We start from the raw sequence: 17,463 nt of genomic DNA on the forward strand, positions 1-17,463 counted from the left end.
TCCATTGGAAATCCTTTAAAGCAGATATGGAGCTTGCAGGAAAATAGAAAGACCTGCAGTACCTTGGAGCTACAGTAGCACAAGCCACTGCCCAGAAAGTACAACCCAATAACTATACATCTTGGAGAGAAGTTGAGCCTGCACCCCTTATCTCCTTGTTTAAGCTATCACTTTTTAAAGTATTCCCATTGTAGTCTGGGAACATACTGGACCACTGACTCAAGAAAGTAACTTGTTCTACCCCAGGCATCCACACAGCCTTACCAGTTCGGGCTCTACTAATGACTGTGCACCTGCCATTTGCACCAACAAAGCTCTGCAGACAGGTGGGTAAAAGTACACCGTTGGTGGTCCATAACTTTATTGCCCTTGGACCTTCTCATACAAGAAAGCTATATTCCACTGAATTGGAGGTGCATCAATATTTTTTAACATAGTCAAACGGGACCGAACTGCAAAAAATGAACCAGCATACAATCAAAACAGGTCAACTAAGTGCTAATGGCACAAAAACGACTGCCAGGGTTGGGAGTACAAAGCAGAAACAGGCCGGCAACAGAAGGCAGACTGTTCAGTACACTTTGTAAACTTCTGATTCAGAAGTCCAAAAGACGCTTAAACTGTGACCTTACATGTGAATAGCAATCACTGATCCCAAAGATGTGAAGGCTTTATACAAAGTATAATTGCCAATTTAGCCCAGCATTACAAGTCAAGTTAGTTGCTGGAATTTGTTCCAAAAGGGCCAAGAATTGTACCAAGTTGTTATGTGGCAAGTTTAAAGATTATATGTCCACAGTTCACCCGGAACCACATTTTCCTCACAAGAAAGCACAATACAATCACAAAAAATAATCTTTTATTAAAAGATTAAATTATGCATCAGCAATGGTAACTTCCACCTCTACCCCAGGCTCTATACTGATAGATGTAATTTGCTTCACAATTTCAGAAGGGCTGTGGAGGTCAATCAAGCGCTTGTGAATACGCATCTGGAAACGATCCCAAGTCTTTGAACCTTCACCACAAGGTGTTTTTCGAGTAGTAATTCGCAGAGTCTAAAAAAAATAAAGAAAGCAGGATTAAGTAAAACAGGCGAAACTCTGGCTTCGTCATTTAACCATCTGGAATACCACAGATAAGTTAAAGTACATACTGCTTTCCATTGCTGCTTTCACGTACAATACCACATGCAGCCAGTGAGGTTTGAGCTAGTGTACTTGCCTCCACAACCACCCAATAGAAACAGCACTGCTTAGTTTTGATCATGACAGCAGCACATCGTGTATTAATGCATTTCATTTCTTGTGCGTTGTAATGTTTGACTTTCAGGTGGGTTTTATGGACCTATTTGGTGGATTTTCCATATGGGTTCAAGACAAAGCTCAGTGGATGTAATACTTTAATCATAGGGAATGCAAGAGTAGGTAAAGCATGAAATGTAAGCAGTACAGTAACGCTTTAACACATTCATAAATCAATGTGTTTTGCCTGAAAGGTTAATTGCGTGACTGCTGGCCCAGTTTTAACATGCATTGCTTACAAAACAAGTGCAGTATGGTTTTAAAAAATACCACATCCCTGAACACAGCTGTGGTACACATTCTATAAATTAAGATTAACAGCCGTTAAGTATATTAAATGCCTTCCACTCTAGGCATCAGCCAACTATTTCAGTACCCACAGGAATGCAGCATTTGCCCACCGGGGAAAAACTGTTCAAAAATGGAAAAAAATTAAAGTAATGCTTCACTGGCAATCCCTATAAAATATAGAAAGCGCCACCCCAGGGGCAGCGGCCACGAGCTGCACAGCGCAAGTATCCAATGAATAGAATGTTCCAAAATCAAAGGCACAAAAGCTTCATCAATTCTCAAAATAAGTGTATTAAATCATGACTACTTGTTCACGAGCAGATATTGTTCGTGAGCAGATATTGTAGGTTTCATTCACATCTTATCAGCAAACAAATCAATCTCAATGAATTTGTCTACAAGGAGCCCTTCATCAGGAAAACAATCAGTGAGTATAAGTGGCTTCAACTGCGAGATCAGGAGGACTTTCCATTCATTGGATATGTATGCTGTGCAGTCAGGGAACGCTGCCCCCGAGGTGGCGCCTTCCATATTCTTTAACAAAGCGCATGGATCAGTGAGCAATAAATACCCCCGCTGCCACGCATCACCTTGACTAAAAACTTCAAATATTCCTTTGTGGGCTCAAATTTTTGGAGTGCATGAACAGTCTTCACCAGTAATCAAACTACAAAATGGCACCAACGTGGGTGGGTGTGAAGACCAATCACCCCTTTGCCAAGCAGGAGATGAGAACACTGTAGGGAGGTGGGTGGTGTAAAATGTGCAGGGTGGGTTCACCATTCAGAAGGGGGCCCTTATGCCACAATGAAATCAGTTAGAATTATTGTGGGTGGACAAAAACAAGGGCAAAACTAATGCGGTCAGCTAAACACTGAATCTAGTTACAGTCTAAAACTAAGCTTTGCGCACGTGAAGCAGGTGCCATTCTGATACACACGCAGAGAAAGCAAAAAAGAGCATAAGGAGGAACACTAAAAAAGTAAGATCACATGTAACAGGGGCCGGGGGGACACCAGAGGCAGGACTAGTTAAGCATATCCTCCACAAAAGGAATTTAGGAAAGGCACTACCAGGAACCAGTAGAAAAGATGGTAGGTACTTTATGCACATTCTGGATACAGCATGCACTGCTTAGGCGTGAACTAAAACTAAACCAAAACTCACTGTATGTTGTCTGAATCTCACACCCTTTGCATTTTATTTAGCTCCAAGTCACTAATATATGCGCCTTAATGTGTTGAGCATATTCTCCAAGCATCATGCATGGCAGCATCACATTTCAACATTGAGACATGCTAGCACCTTCTGGGCCCATGCATAGCAACTGAGAATCTAGCTACTCAATCAGAACACGGACAAGATAAAGGAAAGTACTTGGGTAATGGTCCGATACATTATAAACATGGTTGCCGCATTTCAGCAGTCTAGTAACTTGGATGACGGACATCGGGTGAAGTCTAATTTCGGATAATCCACACAAGAAAAACCTGCTGTAAACTACCCTCGAAGTGAAAGTCTTTTGCACTTGTGGTTTACATGGTTATCTGGGGGCCCTTAATGTTAGTTTTAATATGTGGATATGAAAGTGATTAAGGATGGCAGGATCGAGTTGTACCCATGACATACATTCAGCAAACATCCGGTGTTTCGTGGGATATTAGATTCCAAGTATGTGTTTGAATTGTCTGCACTAAACAAAGAAACTAATGTAGAAAGCCACCAGTATAGAATAGTAAAATAAAAACTAAGTCAAAGGAATTTGGACTTGCATCCTGAATTACCCTCAATGACTACTGTAGTGTATTGTAAAGTATTAATTACAAACACTTTAAGTCAATTGCTGTATAGAGGTCGAAACGCAAGTATGCACATCACTAGCGGTGCACGTTCAACACAAATAAAACCATGCATTCAAAACGCTCCATACAGATTTGGTTGAAAATACATGTTTTAATGACAGCCATTCAACTGAAATGTATCCTCACTGCCAACTTTGAGCAACACTTCCAATGGATCAAATTGAGGCTTTGCTCCGCCTTAAAGGCAAAGTGATGGAATCAAGGTTGTCATTAAGCACAAATGACCCAGATGAAGGGCCTTGTACAGCCATTTACGTGTTATTATCTGATGCATCACACAAAGAAACCCATGGAGAAAAAAGAATCCTAAAGAGGTATTGTATTATATAGAAAGTCAACCTGCTCAAAGCAAGCTGCTTTGTGTGGGACAGAATGTTGAAAGCAAGAGTGATCTTTTGGGCCCATCTAAGGGATTTGCCTTGATAGAGCATGATCTGTGAACATCATTATTCTATTCCGAAAATAAGGTGTTATTCCAGTTGGAGCATAGGGTGAAGAGGTTGCAAATTAGGGTAGTGCAAGTCATGAGGGTGCTGTGGATAAGCATCTAAATGCTACAGAAGTCAGATTAATGGGTAGGAGTCCAAGTCTGCCAAAATGGCCTTAAAAAAATACAGGGAGTAAAATGAGCCCTGGGTTTTGGACAGTGGTGTAATGTTAATTGTGAGGTGTATTCCAATTGTGAATGATATCTTTTATTAACCAGACTGTCCTATTGTGAATGGGGAGGCAGTCAGTTTGGAGCGGAGGTCTTCTATCTGTGGCTCGCTGGTACAGGTATACCTTTGCAGTGCATGACCTAATAAGTTTGATAATGTACTACAGTACTAATTCCACGGAGTAACATCTTGATTATCTATTTATGCTGCAATCTTTTATGTAGATACCCGATGGTGAAAGACCTCAAAAACGTAGAGGGCCTCTTTTAGGAAATCGTAGCATTGCTTTAATGAAACAGATACAGTTTACTGCACGTTCCTTGTGACAATGGATGCCCCTCATTTAATGTACAGCGCACCATGTCACAAGGAATTTGATACATTAGTATTTCAGAAGTTTGCAGGGGCAGAAGTGATGCATTGCTGGTGTCTGAAAACAGACACTTCGACAACTCCAGCAATGTGTCCTTTCACATGGCCAGAGCACCACTTTTTGACCCTCTGATGGGGCAAGCCTCTACACCATACCTATGAGGCAGTGCAAGGTCACCCTGTATGGCTTTGCATGGCCTCAGATATGAAGTAAGACATAGCAGCGCAAATCACTGCATCAAGGTATTCCATGGGCTTTGTGTGGGCTCCCACACCACCCATGGATTGTGATGCGGACCCATATTTACAAAATCACAAACCTGGGGCAGCTTCAAAAACGATCGTCTCCCGAGTGGAGACGTAACGAGGAGATTTAACATTTCTCTCAAGACGCATACGAAAACTCATCCAATACACTTTCTAGACTCTTCTCTCCCTTCATTATCCCTTTCAATGGAACTAACAGACTTGCAGGTCCACTGCTCAAAGTAACTCATTTCCCTATACTAATTCACCAAAAATAACTTTGAAGCCTTGTACAGGGTAGTAAGCGCCATCTAATTACAAAATTACAGTACGCAGGAGGGTAAGTGTGGATTCTTCCAGAATAGAACGTTTCAATTCTTAAGTATGATGAGCTGGTGTAGAGCATGTTATTGTTGGATAAGCTTGGCGACATACAAGTGATTAATTGGACATTAAATAACCACAAGAAACAGGCTGTTTAGCAAAACCGCACTTTAAGGACTACACAAGTTGTTTCATAGCACTGTTGAATTTATCCAAGATTTTAGGAACAGAAATGTCCACGGCAAAGACCACCTCAAAAGCAATCATATGCTTTTACACCACTTCATGTTACAGACCAGCCCAAACATTTGAAGAACACGGCAGTGCTAAAGTTCTACTCAAAAGTTAATTCTTACAAGTGACTTAACTTACCTTGGTAGGCATGCGAACTGGCCCCTTCACCTTCAGGTTTTTCTCCTTCGCACCTCTAATGAGATCTGCACACACTAGAAAGATGTAGAAAGGTTTAAGATACAAGTTAACCCCACACCATGACTGATTTACAATATTTTTTTTAAAAAACGACCGCAGAACAAACGCAATCATGTTAAGTAAACTAACAAGTTGAACCAGGAAAAATCTTACTACCCGTGGCAGAAAGTATAGGAGTGAGGTTAAATGATTGCAACATTTGATTACAGGTGAAAGGGGTCATACAGAAGCAAAAACCGTAAAGTTGGCTCAGAATAGCGTATGAATAAATCACAGCAATTCATCTCTAGATTTTATCCTCATTGCCAACTGATAATTTATCGGGACATGTCTCAGTCCAAATTAACCCAGTATATTAGCTACATCACTAGTTAACAATAAATAGGAACCACACTTATTGCGTGTGTGACCGTGAGAAAAATACAGATCAACGACCCAGTCAGACAGTTCATCCATACGAGTTACCTTTTTCAAGTGACTTCACATTGCGACTAGTCAGGGTGATTCGAATACGGTGGATAGCTACTTCCTGTTCCACAGGTGCTTTGCCGGCGTCTTTAAATGCCTAAAGAAAAGAATGTTTTATTTATTTATTGTATTCATACATGCCAACATTTTAGGGCAGGGACGTGGGAGATTTAAAATAAAAAAAATCGGGAGAATGAAGATTCCCCATTGACTTCGATTGTAGAAAATGCAATTTCAGGCGGGAGACAGCTAAAATAAAGCCATTTTTGGCTTGAAAAATCGGTCTCCCGCCTGAATCAGGTCTAATGGTATGTATGTGTATAAATACATTTTTTTAATTGCTTAGGTTTTCAGAAAAAATAAATGCACCACACAACTAGAAACATTCAGGGTAAAAGACTTATGTAAATAGGGCGCAGCCAAAAACATCCAGTTCAGCAGAATAGCTTGCTCTTTTTCGAAGAGCATAGCTTGCAAATAACCGCCAAATCAAATACCACTCGATCCTCGACTGATTATATTCATTCCCACGTGCGCAAAATGCACCCCGATGCCGTTGTGCCAACTCGAACATGCTTTCGTTTACAGTGCAATTTGCATACTGCTAACTCGTACAACACGAGGTAATTCGCCCATAAACTACCAGAATTAAGTGTGCAAGCTGAAGATACTGCTATTCTTATATAACAGTGCACACGTTTCATACTGTGAGAACCACCCTATCACTACACAATCGAAATAAATAGTAGACAAAAAGGATAGTGGTGAGAAATAAATTGTACACACTTCTAGATTTTAACTGACATTAGCCTGACTCGACAGCCTGTCTCGACTCGAGTTGATCAACTGGACCCAGCAGATCCGACAAAAAAGCGGGGACGCCCACCGAGGACAAACGGAAAAGAACTCTCCATGAAAGTCCTTCTCCTCGCAAAACTTAAGCGCGCGCCCACACGTATTATCAAGCAAGAAGCCAACCAAACTGCACGAACAAAGATATAACATAACAGTTCAGGTATATTTCTTTTACTATGCTCACCATAGCTAATGTGCTTCCTGACCGACTTATTCGTCCTCAAATTAAGAAACGAACGAACAGCGGTGAGCCAGGAAAAATGATCAGCAGACCTCGCTGTCTGAATTCGAAAGGAAGTGAAAAGTCAGGGTTAAGATATTTATACTATGCTTAACGTCATCGGACAAGAACCCGCCCTTTCAACCCGGAACAACATTGTCATGCCGCTTGATACAACCTATGCCGAGAAGGACAGGAGAGCAGAGGCGGTGCTTGTATTATTGGCTTGCGCTTCTACCGGAGTACTACGGCGTTGTTGTTTATCAGGAGCTTGTCTCCTTGTGTAGAGAGACGCCGTCGCACGCTACGACTTTTTACCGTAGACGGCTGTACGCACAAGTTCAGCAGAAACATTACTATTATTACAATGACATTCCTTTAACTGATACGTCGGTTTTCGCCTAAAATTTCGCCTAAAATTCAGATTTACCGAATTAAAATTGTCACGTGAAGCGGCCTTTGTCAATAATTCAAAGAGTTTCTGACATAAACGAGACACTTCAACAGTTGGAAAAACGCTATGCGGTAGGTTTCTCTCATTAAAGAGGAATAAACACTTTCCCAAAATGGCTGACAAAAGGTCTGAATTCAAAGAAAACAGAAGGCGAAAACGCCATGCGTTTGGTTTCTCTCCTTAAAGAGGATTAAACACCTCCCCTAAATGGCTGACAAAAGGTCTGCATTCAAAGAAAACAGAAGGCGCGCTAAGAGCGTCGGGTCTTATGTACAAACCCCTTGCACCACTCCTTCGTCACTTTTCCCACGTTAACAAGCATTTTCCATGCAATAGGTCTCGCATTTATGCGAGTTTAAGCTATTGGCATTGTAAAAGACAATGCCTTTTATTTATGTTTTTAAAATGAAACCAAAAATACAAGGCATTGTCATTCATAACGTCAATAGCTCAAACTTGCGTAAATGCGAGACCTATTGTATTGCAAATGATTGTTTAACCATATCTGTGGGACCACTGCCAGACTGGGAAGAGAAACCAGCCCTGGCAATTTCACTGGACCCCCAAGGGTGGGGTGGGGGGGGTTGTGGTATTGAGAAGCTCTAGTGGCGAACACCGCCACCACCTTTATTTTGTTACAGGGAGCCGATATTGCAGCGCTGCTGCAAAACCGGCCCCCAGTGACAAACCTGGCCCCCTGTCTCCGGCCCACTGGGGAAATGCCTGGTGCCCCCTACGGCCAGTCCGGCCCTATGTGGTACACCTGCTATGTACTCTGGGCCACAGTTCCCAAATTTGTTTTATGCACTTAAGGCCTTGGATGCCCTGCGAAAGACTATGTAGGAGGTTCCCAGTGAGGGCCAATCTCCGACGCAGCCCTGGACACATCAGCAGTAGAGTTGAGCCTGTGTTGGGAGCGGCCCCAACTCGGGCTGGGATTCACACCGGCAGGAAGGCGCGGGGCTAAAGCCATCTTAGCCCAATAGGCTTTGCTTCCCTGCTGCACTCAGGTCAGCACAAGCACACACCTACATATATGTGTCTACTTGAAGTCATGCACAGGCGCACAATCTTGCACCCTCCCATACACTGCTGCATGCACCAGCACAGACTCTCCTGTGTACACGTGTTCGTGCCAGCTTGCACCTGTGCACAAATGCACATACTTGCACTCTCCAGCGCCCACCTCCACACATCTGCGCACACTTGCACAACTAGGATTCACTGGAGACAATAGATAAACACCTCATGTGTCGCTTAATATCCAGTGCTCTCCATATCTGTAAGTAAAGTTACTATCCGTGGTTGGAGGGGTCCAAGATCCGTGCATCCTTTATGACACTTATGTCCAACATCCGTACCCAGAAACTATACGTCCGACTCAACTCCCCCCCTATTATTTGGAAGCGCTCATAAGAGGGTGTCAAGTAACGTCAACGCTATTGATAATATTGAAAAGGATAAATGAAAAAGCGAGAACAAGATAATGCGTGCAGTGAGGGAGCAAAGAAAGATAGAGGGAGAATACAAATTGAGCGGGAGCATGAAAGGTAAGGACACGTGAAAGGGAGACAGAGGACGGTGGGAGAGAGGGAGCGAGAAGCTGGGACCTCGCGAGAAAGAGGGGAAGTAAAGGGGAAAGGGATAGAAGCAGGAGAAAAGGATGGCACGCAGGAGAAAGAGCTAAGAGACTGGGGAGAAAGAGAGCGCGCAAGAGATGGGGACAGGAGGTGAAGAGAAAGAGGCAGAAATGCGTTAGGGCGGATTAGCTGAAAGACAGAGAGTTACCTGTCACATGACTTCATCAAAGCGTGTGCACGTCAGAAGTCGCCAGATCTGTATTGGCGTTGCCTGGTGTTATTCTGGCCTAGGTTTCAGGGTTGTAACTTTGGTCCCTGACGAAATCTTAGAAGCACCTCACCAGGGTACAGTGACTTAATATCGAGGGACATAATATAGAATGCCCTAAATATCGACTCTAAAATATCGAAGTACAGAATATAGATTCCCTATCGACAAACAGGTAAGTACTAAAATATCGAATCCAAAATATAGAATGTTAAAATATAGTTAACTAAAATATCGAATTTTTTAAAATGTATTGAAAATAATATACCATTAATTAAATATTAAAAACAATTAAATAAAACATACTTAAAATAACGTAAAAAAGCTTAAAATGTAAAAATAATAAATTTAATGTAAAAAAAGAATTTGTTGGATAGCGTAGGGGTAAAAATTACTATTCCCACTCCAAAGAGTGCAACAGTAGGAAAAGCTTTGGATAGCCTGGGGGGTGGGGGGGGGGGGGAGTGGAATTACTATTCCCACTTCAGAGAGTGCAACAATAGGAAAAGCGTTGGATAGCGTAGGAGTAAAAATTACTATTCCCACTCCAGTGAGTGCAACAGCAGGTAAAGCGTTGGATAGCGTAGGGGTAAAAATTACTATTCCCACTCTAGTGAGTGCAACATTAGGGAAAACGTTGGATAGCGTAGGGGTAAAAATTACTGTTCCCACTCCAAAGAGTGCAACAGTAGAAAAAGCGTTGGATATCAGTGGGTAAAAATGACTATTCCCACTCCAGAGAGTGCAACAGTAGGGAAAGCATTGGATAGCGGGAAGGTAAAAATTACTATTCCCACTTCAGTGAGTGCACCAGTAGGGAAAGCGTTGGATAGCGTAGGGGTAGAAATTACTATTCGCATTCCAGTGAGTGCAACAGTAGGGAAAGTGTTGGATAGCGTAGGAGTAAAAATTACTATTCCCACTTCAGACAGTGCAACAGTAGGGAAAGCGTTGGATAGCGGGAGGGTAAAAATTACTATTCCCACTCCAAAGAGTGCAACAGTAGGGAAAGCGTTGGATGGCGCGGGGGGGGGTAAAAATTACTATTCGCCCTCCAGTGAGTGCAACAGTAGGGAAAGTGTTGGATAGCGGGTAGGTAAAAATTACTATTCCCACTCCAGTGAGTGCAACAGTAGGGAAAGCGTTGGATAGCGTAGGGGTAAAAATTACTATTCCCACTCCAGTCAGTGCAACAGTAGGGAAAGCGTTGGATAGCTTAGGGGTAAAAATTACTATTCCCACTTCAGAGAGTGCAACAGTAGGGAAAGCATTGGATAGCGAGAGGGTAAAAATTACTATTCCCACTCCAAAGAGTGCAACAGTAGGGAAATCGTTGGATAGCGGGGGGGGGGGGCTAAAAATGATTATTCCCACTCCAGTGAGTGCAACAATAGGGAAAACGTTGGGTAGCGTAGGGGTAAAAATTACTATTCCCACTCAAGAGAGTGCAATAGTAGGGAAAGGAATGATTTATTAATACAATACAAATAAATTAATTATCAATACCAATAAAAAATTAATTCAAACTAATTACCAATTAATAAAAATGTATTACCAATTAAAAAATTAATTAACAATTAATAAATTAATTACCAATTAATAATTATCAATTAATTATCAATACATATAAATAAAAATTCATATTTACTTTATTACAATTAAATTACTTCTCACCCTATTCCCCTATAAACCCACAACCCGATCCAAATAATGAATAATACAATTAACATAATTATCAATTAATCAATTAATCCAAATTAATTACGAATTAATATAAATTAATTACAAATTAATAAATAATTACCAATAAATAATTAATTATCAATCAATTAATTATCGATACATATAAATAAAAATTAATATTTAATTTACTATAATTAAATTACTTCCAACCCAATTCCCCTATAAACCCAGAACCCGCTACGGAATTAAATTACGCAAAAATGAAATTACATAATATTCATTACTTAAAAAAAATAAACATACATTACAAAATTAATACATAATTTTTACACATATACTACCATACATAACACTAAAAAAAATCGATATTATGGAAATCAATATTTTAAATTCGATAATATGGAAATCGATATTTCCTACCCCAAATTCGATATCCTGACTATATTTTGGTAATTCGATATTCTGTCCTATCTATATTTTAGATTCGATATTCTGTCCATTCTATATTTTGGTCGTTTACCCCTCACCAGATGTTATGGAGGCGCACACTTTCTGTTTTATTTTGGTCTGTCTTGCATTTTCGTCGCTAGCTAGTGTTTTAATGTACATTTGGAGTTATGTTTTTTAATGTCAATGCTGAGGTCAAAAACCCCAATGTTAATAATACTCTCCCTTTAATAAAGTGTGAAACTTAATTAGTGTACTACTGGCGCTATATATATTTTTTAATACATGAAAGGCGTGTTTAAATCAGCTCAACTGTAAGGGGCCGATTCCGATCTGGGTCGGAAAGCTCTCTGGCCTAGCCGGATCCGGAGTGTTTTCCGACCAAGCCAGAGTCCTGCAGTCCAACCAAGCGAGTACGATGCGGCTGCATGGTGCTGGACTCAGTTCGGTCGGACTCCCATAGAAGTCAATGGGAGCCGGTCGTATGATGCGTCCCTGGGCTCTCATTGACTGAATTGGTACGTCTCGCCCCCTAGAGTGGGTACGCGTTGGTGCCATCCGCACCGTGCATGCCTGTGTTGGGGAGACCCTTGTGTCTCCCCCTGTGTCCGAGTCATAAGGCTGCGGGTGACAGGGGGTCCGATGCAGACCCCCAAAGGCAACTTCCCGGACGTTTGCGAGCCGGAAACTTCGTCTCGCGCCGGCTCTCCGACGCGTGCATCGTACTCTCTCGTCGTAAATCGCATCCATTGCACGGTTTACTTACTGACGAGACGTACGGAGCGGTTCAGACCTGGAAACGACTCGGTCGGTGAATTTCACGTTGCTCGCATCGTCCTTGCTCGCTCGTACAGCTGTTTGAGTCGAGCGGAAAACACGCGTACGGTTCGTACTTTTTCCGGCCTGATCGCGTTCGGTGCCCTTCCGAGCGAAATCGGAATTGGCCCCTAAGTGTTGAAACTCTTGTTCCCTGGTGGAAAGGAAAATGATTGCTGCCCGCCAGTTTCACCGAGATCGCCTTCATTTAAAAACAAGCTGTTGCCATTGCGCAAAAGCAGACGCTTGTTTACATCGTGCTTTCACTATCGCGCTTTCTCTTTAATGAAAAAACAAAGTGCCTACACAGAGTAATGAAGGAGACCGTGTAACGCCCTAAGTAAAAGATCCAGTCCGATGGGCTGTCCCAAAAGGAGACACAGCGGTAACAAGGAGGGACTAAGAAGCCTCCTTTTCAATTGGAAGCCAGCGTTTAGCATGGAGGATGACGCCAGCCAATCAAAAACATGGGCGGGGCTTAGACTCCACTTCTGAAATATCCAGATTACAAGAAGCCTCGCAAAGTGAGCAGCGCATGCACGCTGCAGTGCAGGTCTGCAAGACCTAAAAATGACGCAAAAGTGGCGCAAGGGACTTGTAAATAAATCCTGTTGTTCCTAAAGCCCGGCTAAAGAATCAGTTGGAAAGCCAGTTCCGATTTCTATGTCAAGAAATAAACGCTCCCATCTGCGCTTCAAATGGGCCAGTACTGAGTACCAACACTTTAATTTTCTTCTCTTGAGTACCGAAGTTCGGCAGCAGTGCAGTTGTTAGTTCCTCCCAGGCTCTGAATAAACTGTAGGTCACTTGATTGGCTTGCTGCAGTCAGTGATCGCCAGCTGCGCTTGAGTGGCATTCAGCAACAGAAAGCAGTGCCTTTACGTACTCAAGATCAGGCTACAAGTCCAAAAATAAGCATTTGCAATGCAATTTGTCTCGCCCTTTGGACCCAATGTGCTAATTTCCAACACATTGTGACAAGCTTCTCCTAAAAAAAAAAAACACACAATCTGGAGGTGTAGTATCTGCTTAGCAAACACAGTTACGAATAAAGCATTTGCAGTGCATTCGGACTCGCCTTTGGGACCTTCTATGTATTTAGCTATGCAGCGCATTAGCCTGGGTGCTGAAGCATCTACTGTTCTTTAACATGGAGGGAAAATAAGCACCAAACTGCATGACACACCAGGTATGGAAAAGCATGGAGAAAAATATTGCCTTTCAGCGGGAAATGGTATAGTCCAAAGTTCTGTTTTTAATATATAAGCAAGGCCTTCAGTAGTCATATCAATGAAAATACAAGATTGGAAAAAAATATTATTGTCTACCGATGCTCGTGGAAGACAATTTCTATGGATTGGAATCTAAAGAATGATAATGTGATTCTGGTCGTTTTCTATCATGAAAGTTAAATAAGGCAGTTTCCAGAAAAATAAACAAGCATTGGCATAGCCAATAGGTCTCGCATTTGGGACCTTATAAGTGTTTAGCCATAGCTATTGGCTCATGTAGAGGATGGTTGCACTTGATGCAAAAGCGCACGTAAAGCATCAGGCATGGAAAGCTGGGTACTTGTGGAGCACTGGTACACGTAAGCACACGTAAGACAAGTTCATAGATCTTATTGACAGACACTCCTGTGCAGACAGAATGGGTGCTATGCAGCTGCAGCAAGGAGTTCCAGACCCAGTGAGTTTTCGTAAGATAATTATACAACAGAAAAGAGGTGTGTTCCTGAACTAGCTTCATGCATTGTGGGAGTTGTAGTTTTGATTATGTTACTTGAATTTGAATAGCGCTTAGAAACATTGGACTATCACCATAATGCTCTTATTTTGGGCTCACTTTAGTAAGGTACTCTTAAGGCTATTAGTTGTGGGCGTTGCTTAATCATCATTTGCTGTCGGTGGTTAGTCGACAGGTTTAGTATTGAAGCGTCACGAGCATGTGCTGGGCATCGAGCGGGCTGTGGGGTGGGGCCACGCCCCTCCCTTGGTAAATGAGTGATATACTTGCGCAGTGTAATCTCCAGTGCCTTAGCTAATGTCATCGACTTTCACTTAAAATAGACACCCTCAGTGAGAGACTGCCAGAATCCGCGTGCGTCAAGAGGGCATGCCAGCTGACTTCACAGACACAGGTTTTGGAGGGCTGAAGGGGGTGGGGGAAGTAAGAGCAGGGAGGGAGGGCCGGATGTGGGAGAGCGAGAGCAGGGGAAGAGAGAGACCGGGGAAAAGGCTAGTGAGATAGTGGTATTGAGAGACCCTGAGACCGGATAAAGAGGCCGCAGAATAGAGTGGTAGGGGGTACTTAGAGGTAGAGAGTAGAGAAAAACAAGCGCCGCCGCCGTGTAGGTTTGCATGAAAGTACAACGGGTTTGGTCTTAGGTTGTGTAGCGCTTAGTATTGAAGTGCCACGAGCCTGTGCCAATAATTAACAGCAAAATCCAGCTCACTGAGCAACCCAACAATATTTAAAAGGGGACTGCCCTGCATACAGTAGTCACCCACAGATAGCACAAGGCTAACAGGTCTCTACATCACTGCAAAGGCGATAACTGTGCAGAAACACTGTGAATAAAAGTGGTTCCAAGCCCTAACAAATATGGGAGCAGCAGAGTTGCTTCCACAGGTCACATAATTTTTACAAACTTTCACACATATTGATCAGACTGAAACAGAGTTGACAGCACTCAGCTCAGGAAATTCACTTACAAGAGGCATCTTCCCCCATCACTGAAGCGTTGACAATAAGCATTAAATGGAGGCAACTGCTCGGGCATCTCCAGACAGAGCAGGGTAGCTTGAAGCAGACACTGAGGGCAGGCTCCCCTTCAAAGACCTCTGCCCACGCCGCCACATTACAACAAAACATCAGAAACAAAACAAAAAAACTATCCTTTTCTTTTTTCTTTAAGAAATGCATACGTTCAGCTCAAGCATCCAGCGCCCAGGAAGCCTCTCCGTTTGTGATCACTGGTACTTAAGAAAATGTTAGATACAGTTAATGCAATATTAATCTCCTTTGGGGATACAAAATGCAATATTTGCAGGCAGCTATCGAGCTGTTGTACACAGAGATCTGGCGCAAACAGCCGCAGCCCATTAGTGGGGGAGGACGAGCCCAGTATTTACTGTTTTTGTATGGATTTTGACTTGGAGGCTTGCGCAGAAACGGTGTGAGGCTTATTTTCTCAGCATTCCAGTGCCGGGGGGCAGATGGCCACGTGAACCGATCCAGGCTTGGTTAAGAGAGCCCCCCATGAAGCCGCCCCCGGGGCCCACCTGAGCCTCTGTGGCAGCATGTCGGAGTCCGCGGCCGGCGGGGGCGCCGCTGGGGCCGCTAACGCCAACAACAATGACCCGCTGCCCCGTGTGGATCCCGGGCCCTTCCCACAGCCACACCGTCTGCCCTCGCAGCACCTCCCCAGCAACGTCCTGCTTTCTTTACCAACACGCGTAGTCCAGGCGGCAGACATCACAAGAAGGGCCCCCGAGGGCCCCCACCGCCGGGCATTACCTCCCGTCCAGACGCCTCTCCCCCGGGCTGGGGGCCTCTCGCTGCAGGAGGCGCCTTGAGGTACCGGGTTTTCTCGGAACCGATACTATTACAATAACCCAGCGGTGTCAGGGCAACACCCAAAGACCCCGGATTCCCCTGTCTTGGCAAACAGAGACACGGGATACTTCTTGATGACGTCAAAGACCAAAGTTTATTGGTTGCAACCAGGGACAGAGGTCTACGAAGTACACACGGGTAGTTCGACAGAGACTGCACCAATTCAAATGAACAAAACTCGGTCTTTTATGCCGAAAATTACGCTTCTGGCAACATCACAATTTGCATTCGGTGCATACAAAACTAACCAATGAACAAGTAGCATTTCAAAAAGTATTGAATCACGACAGTCAAAGTTAATCCCACTTTCCGTTGTCCAGCCCACCAAAACGATCGCACACATGCTAGTTTCCTGTTCGATCAGGCCGGACAAACCCACCATAAAACCTTCAACTCAGATCGATGAACATGTCGTAAAGGAAAGGCAGAAACAGATGGAAAGGAGATAGAGGAGTGGGAACGGTGGGCCATAAAATCGTACCACGTCCTGTTCTTTGATCTTTATCAGTGCAGCTGCTGGACAAGGAACTGGCTCAGCAGGATTCGCCCCAGGCGAGGAGTCAGTTCGGCCAGGTCAACCAGAAGTCAACTAAGGCGTACGTGTCAAGGACTCGTTCGGCCACAATCATAGGGCCTATGTTAGGGCAACCATACAAGATGGCTGCCACATACAAGATGGAACCCGAGGGTTCAAACTAAATCCTAAAATACAGAGTGTTCTCCTATATCGATTCATACGAAAACACTCAGACACGTTATACTCGTCATTTGCGGTCTGCTGACACCAAAATCGTCCATTTCCGACGATCTTCATAAATCGGGTTTCGGAACTATCGAACCCAATTCGGAATCACGGAACCACAGCCTGCCGTGGTCCATTGAAGGATGAAGGTCTGGGCGGCTCCGGGCAGAAACGGAGGTGACTGTGGCACCGGCCGCCGGGTGAGGAGGAGAGTCAAGCCGCCTCTGCTGCTCGTGAGAACCGTGCATGCAATCCAGTGCTACAGCGCACACACTCACCACAAATCACCCGGCACCCAACTCCTGCAGACTCCCTCCACCACCAGGTGCAAGCACTGCTCTCACAAGGGCCCCAAACCCGAGGGCTCTCTGGGTTCCTCATTGGACTCTTGACTTTGGTGACTTTTGTGCATCCAGCCATTTTTGGAGATGGTCTCCTTCCCGCCATGGATTCTCATGGACTTCTTTACTTTTGCATTTGGCCTGGCCGCCATTTTGCTGCAGCTCTCGCCCGCTTTTCTCTGGACCCCGACCCAACATCTTGTCCATTCCCTCATCTTTTACCCTATTCCCTCGTTTCCCCCTTGACAATCCTCAAATGTTCCTTCCCTTTTCTGATTTACCTTTTCTCCATACCATTGTATCCCTCCCACCCTCCCTTGGTGCTGTGACTGCATCCCCCCTCCGACCCCACTTAATGGAATTCTGCTTTTCTGTTATTCCCCCCCCCCCTGAGAAAATCTACTATGTGTATATATATGTATATAGACCTAACTCTAATCACTAGTATATGCAGTAGACCTTTGTACTCTATACCATTCCT

At 43.7% G+C, this 17,463-nt stretch overlaps 1 protein-coding gene and 1 non-coding gene across 2 annotated transcripts; both read right to left on the reverse strand.

Moving 5' to 3' along the window:
• Positions 1-331: 331 nt before the first annotated feature.
• Positions 332-7,134, reverse strand: RPS20 (ribosomal protein S20). The gene is made up of 4 exons (XM_086965764.1): positions 6,998-7,134; positions 5,956-6,055; positions 5,431-5,504; positions 332-1,058 (listed from the first exon to the last, which is right to left on the reverse strand). Exons 1-4 carry the CDS (start codon positions 6,998-7,000, stop codon positions 876-878), a joined length of 360 nt encoding a protein of 119 aa, XP_086821890.1. The 5' UTR covers positions 7,001-7,134; the 3' UTR covers positions 332-875.
• On the reverse strand, positions 5,733-5,798 carry LOC147724188 (small nucleolar RNA U54). The gene has a single exon (XR_015295399.1). It is a non-coding gene; the product is annotated as a small nucleolar RNA U54 (small nucleolar RNA).
• Positions 7,135-17,463: the final 10,329 nt, after the last annotated feature.

Source organism: Lissotriton vulgaris, chromosome 4_1 (assembly GCF_964263255.1).
Source record: "Lissotriton vulgaris chromosome 4_1, aLisVul1.2, whole genome shotgun sequence".
NCBI lineage: Eukaryota > Metazoa > Chordata > Amphibia > Caudata > Salamandridae > Lissotriton > Lissotriton vulgaris.

Excerpts from the sequence above, each read along its gene's own strand:
- RPS20 (XM_086965764.1), bottom strand. Across the intron at positions 5,505-5,955 it reads TGTGAAGTCACTTGAAAAAG|TGTGTGCAGATCTCATTAGA; the intron begins GTAACTCGTATG and ends ACATCTTTCTAG. Across the intron at positions 1,059-5,430 it reads CAGTTCGCATGCCTACCAAG|ACTCTGCGAATTACTACTCG; the intron begins GTAAGTTAAGTC and ends TATTTTTTTTAG.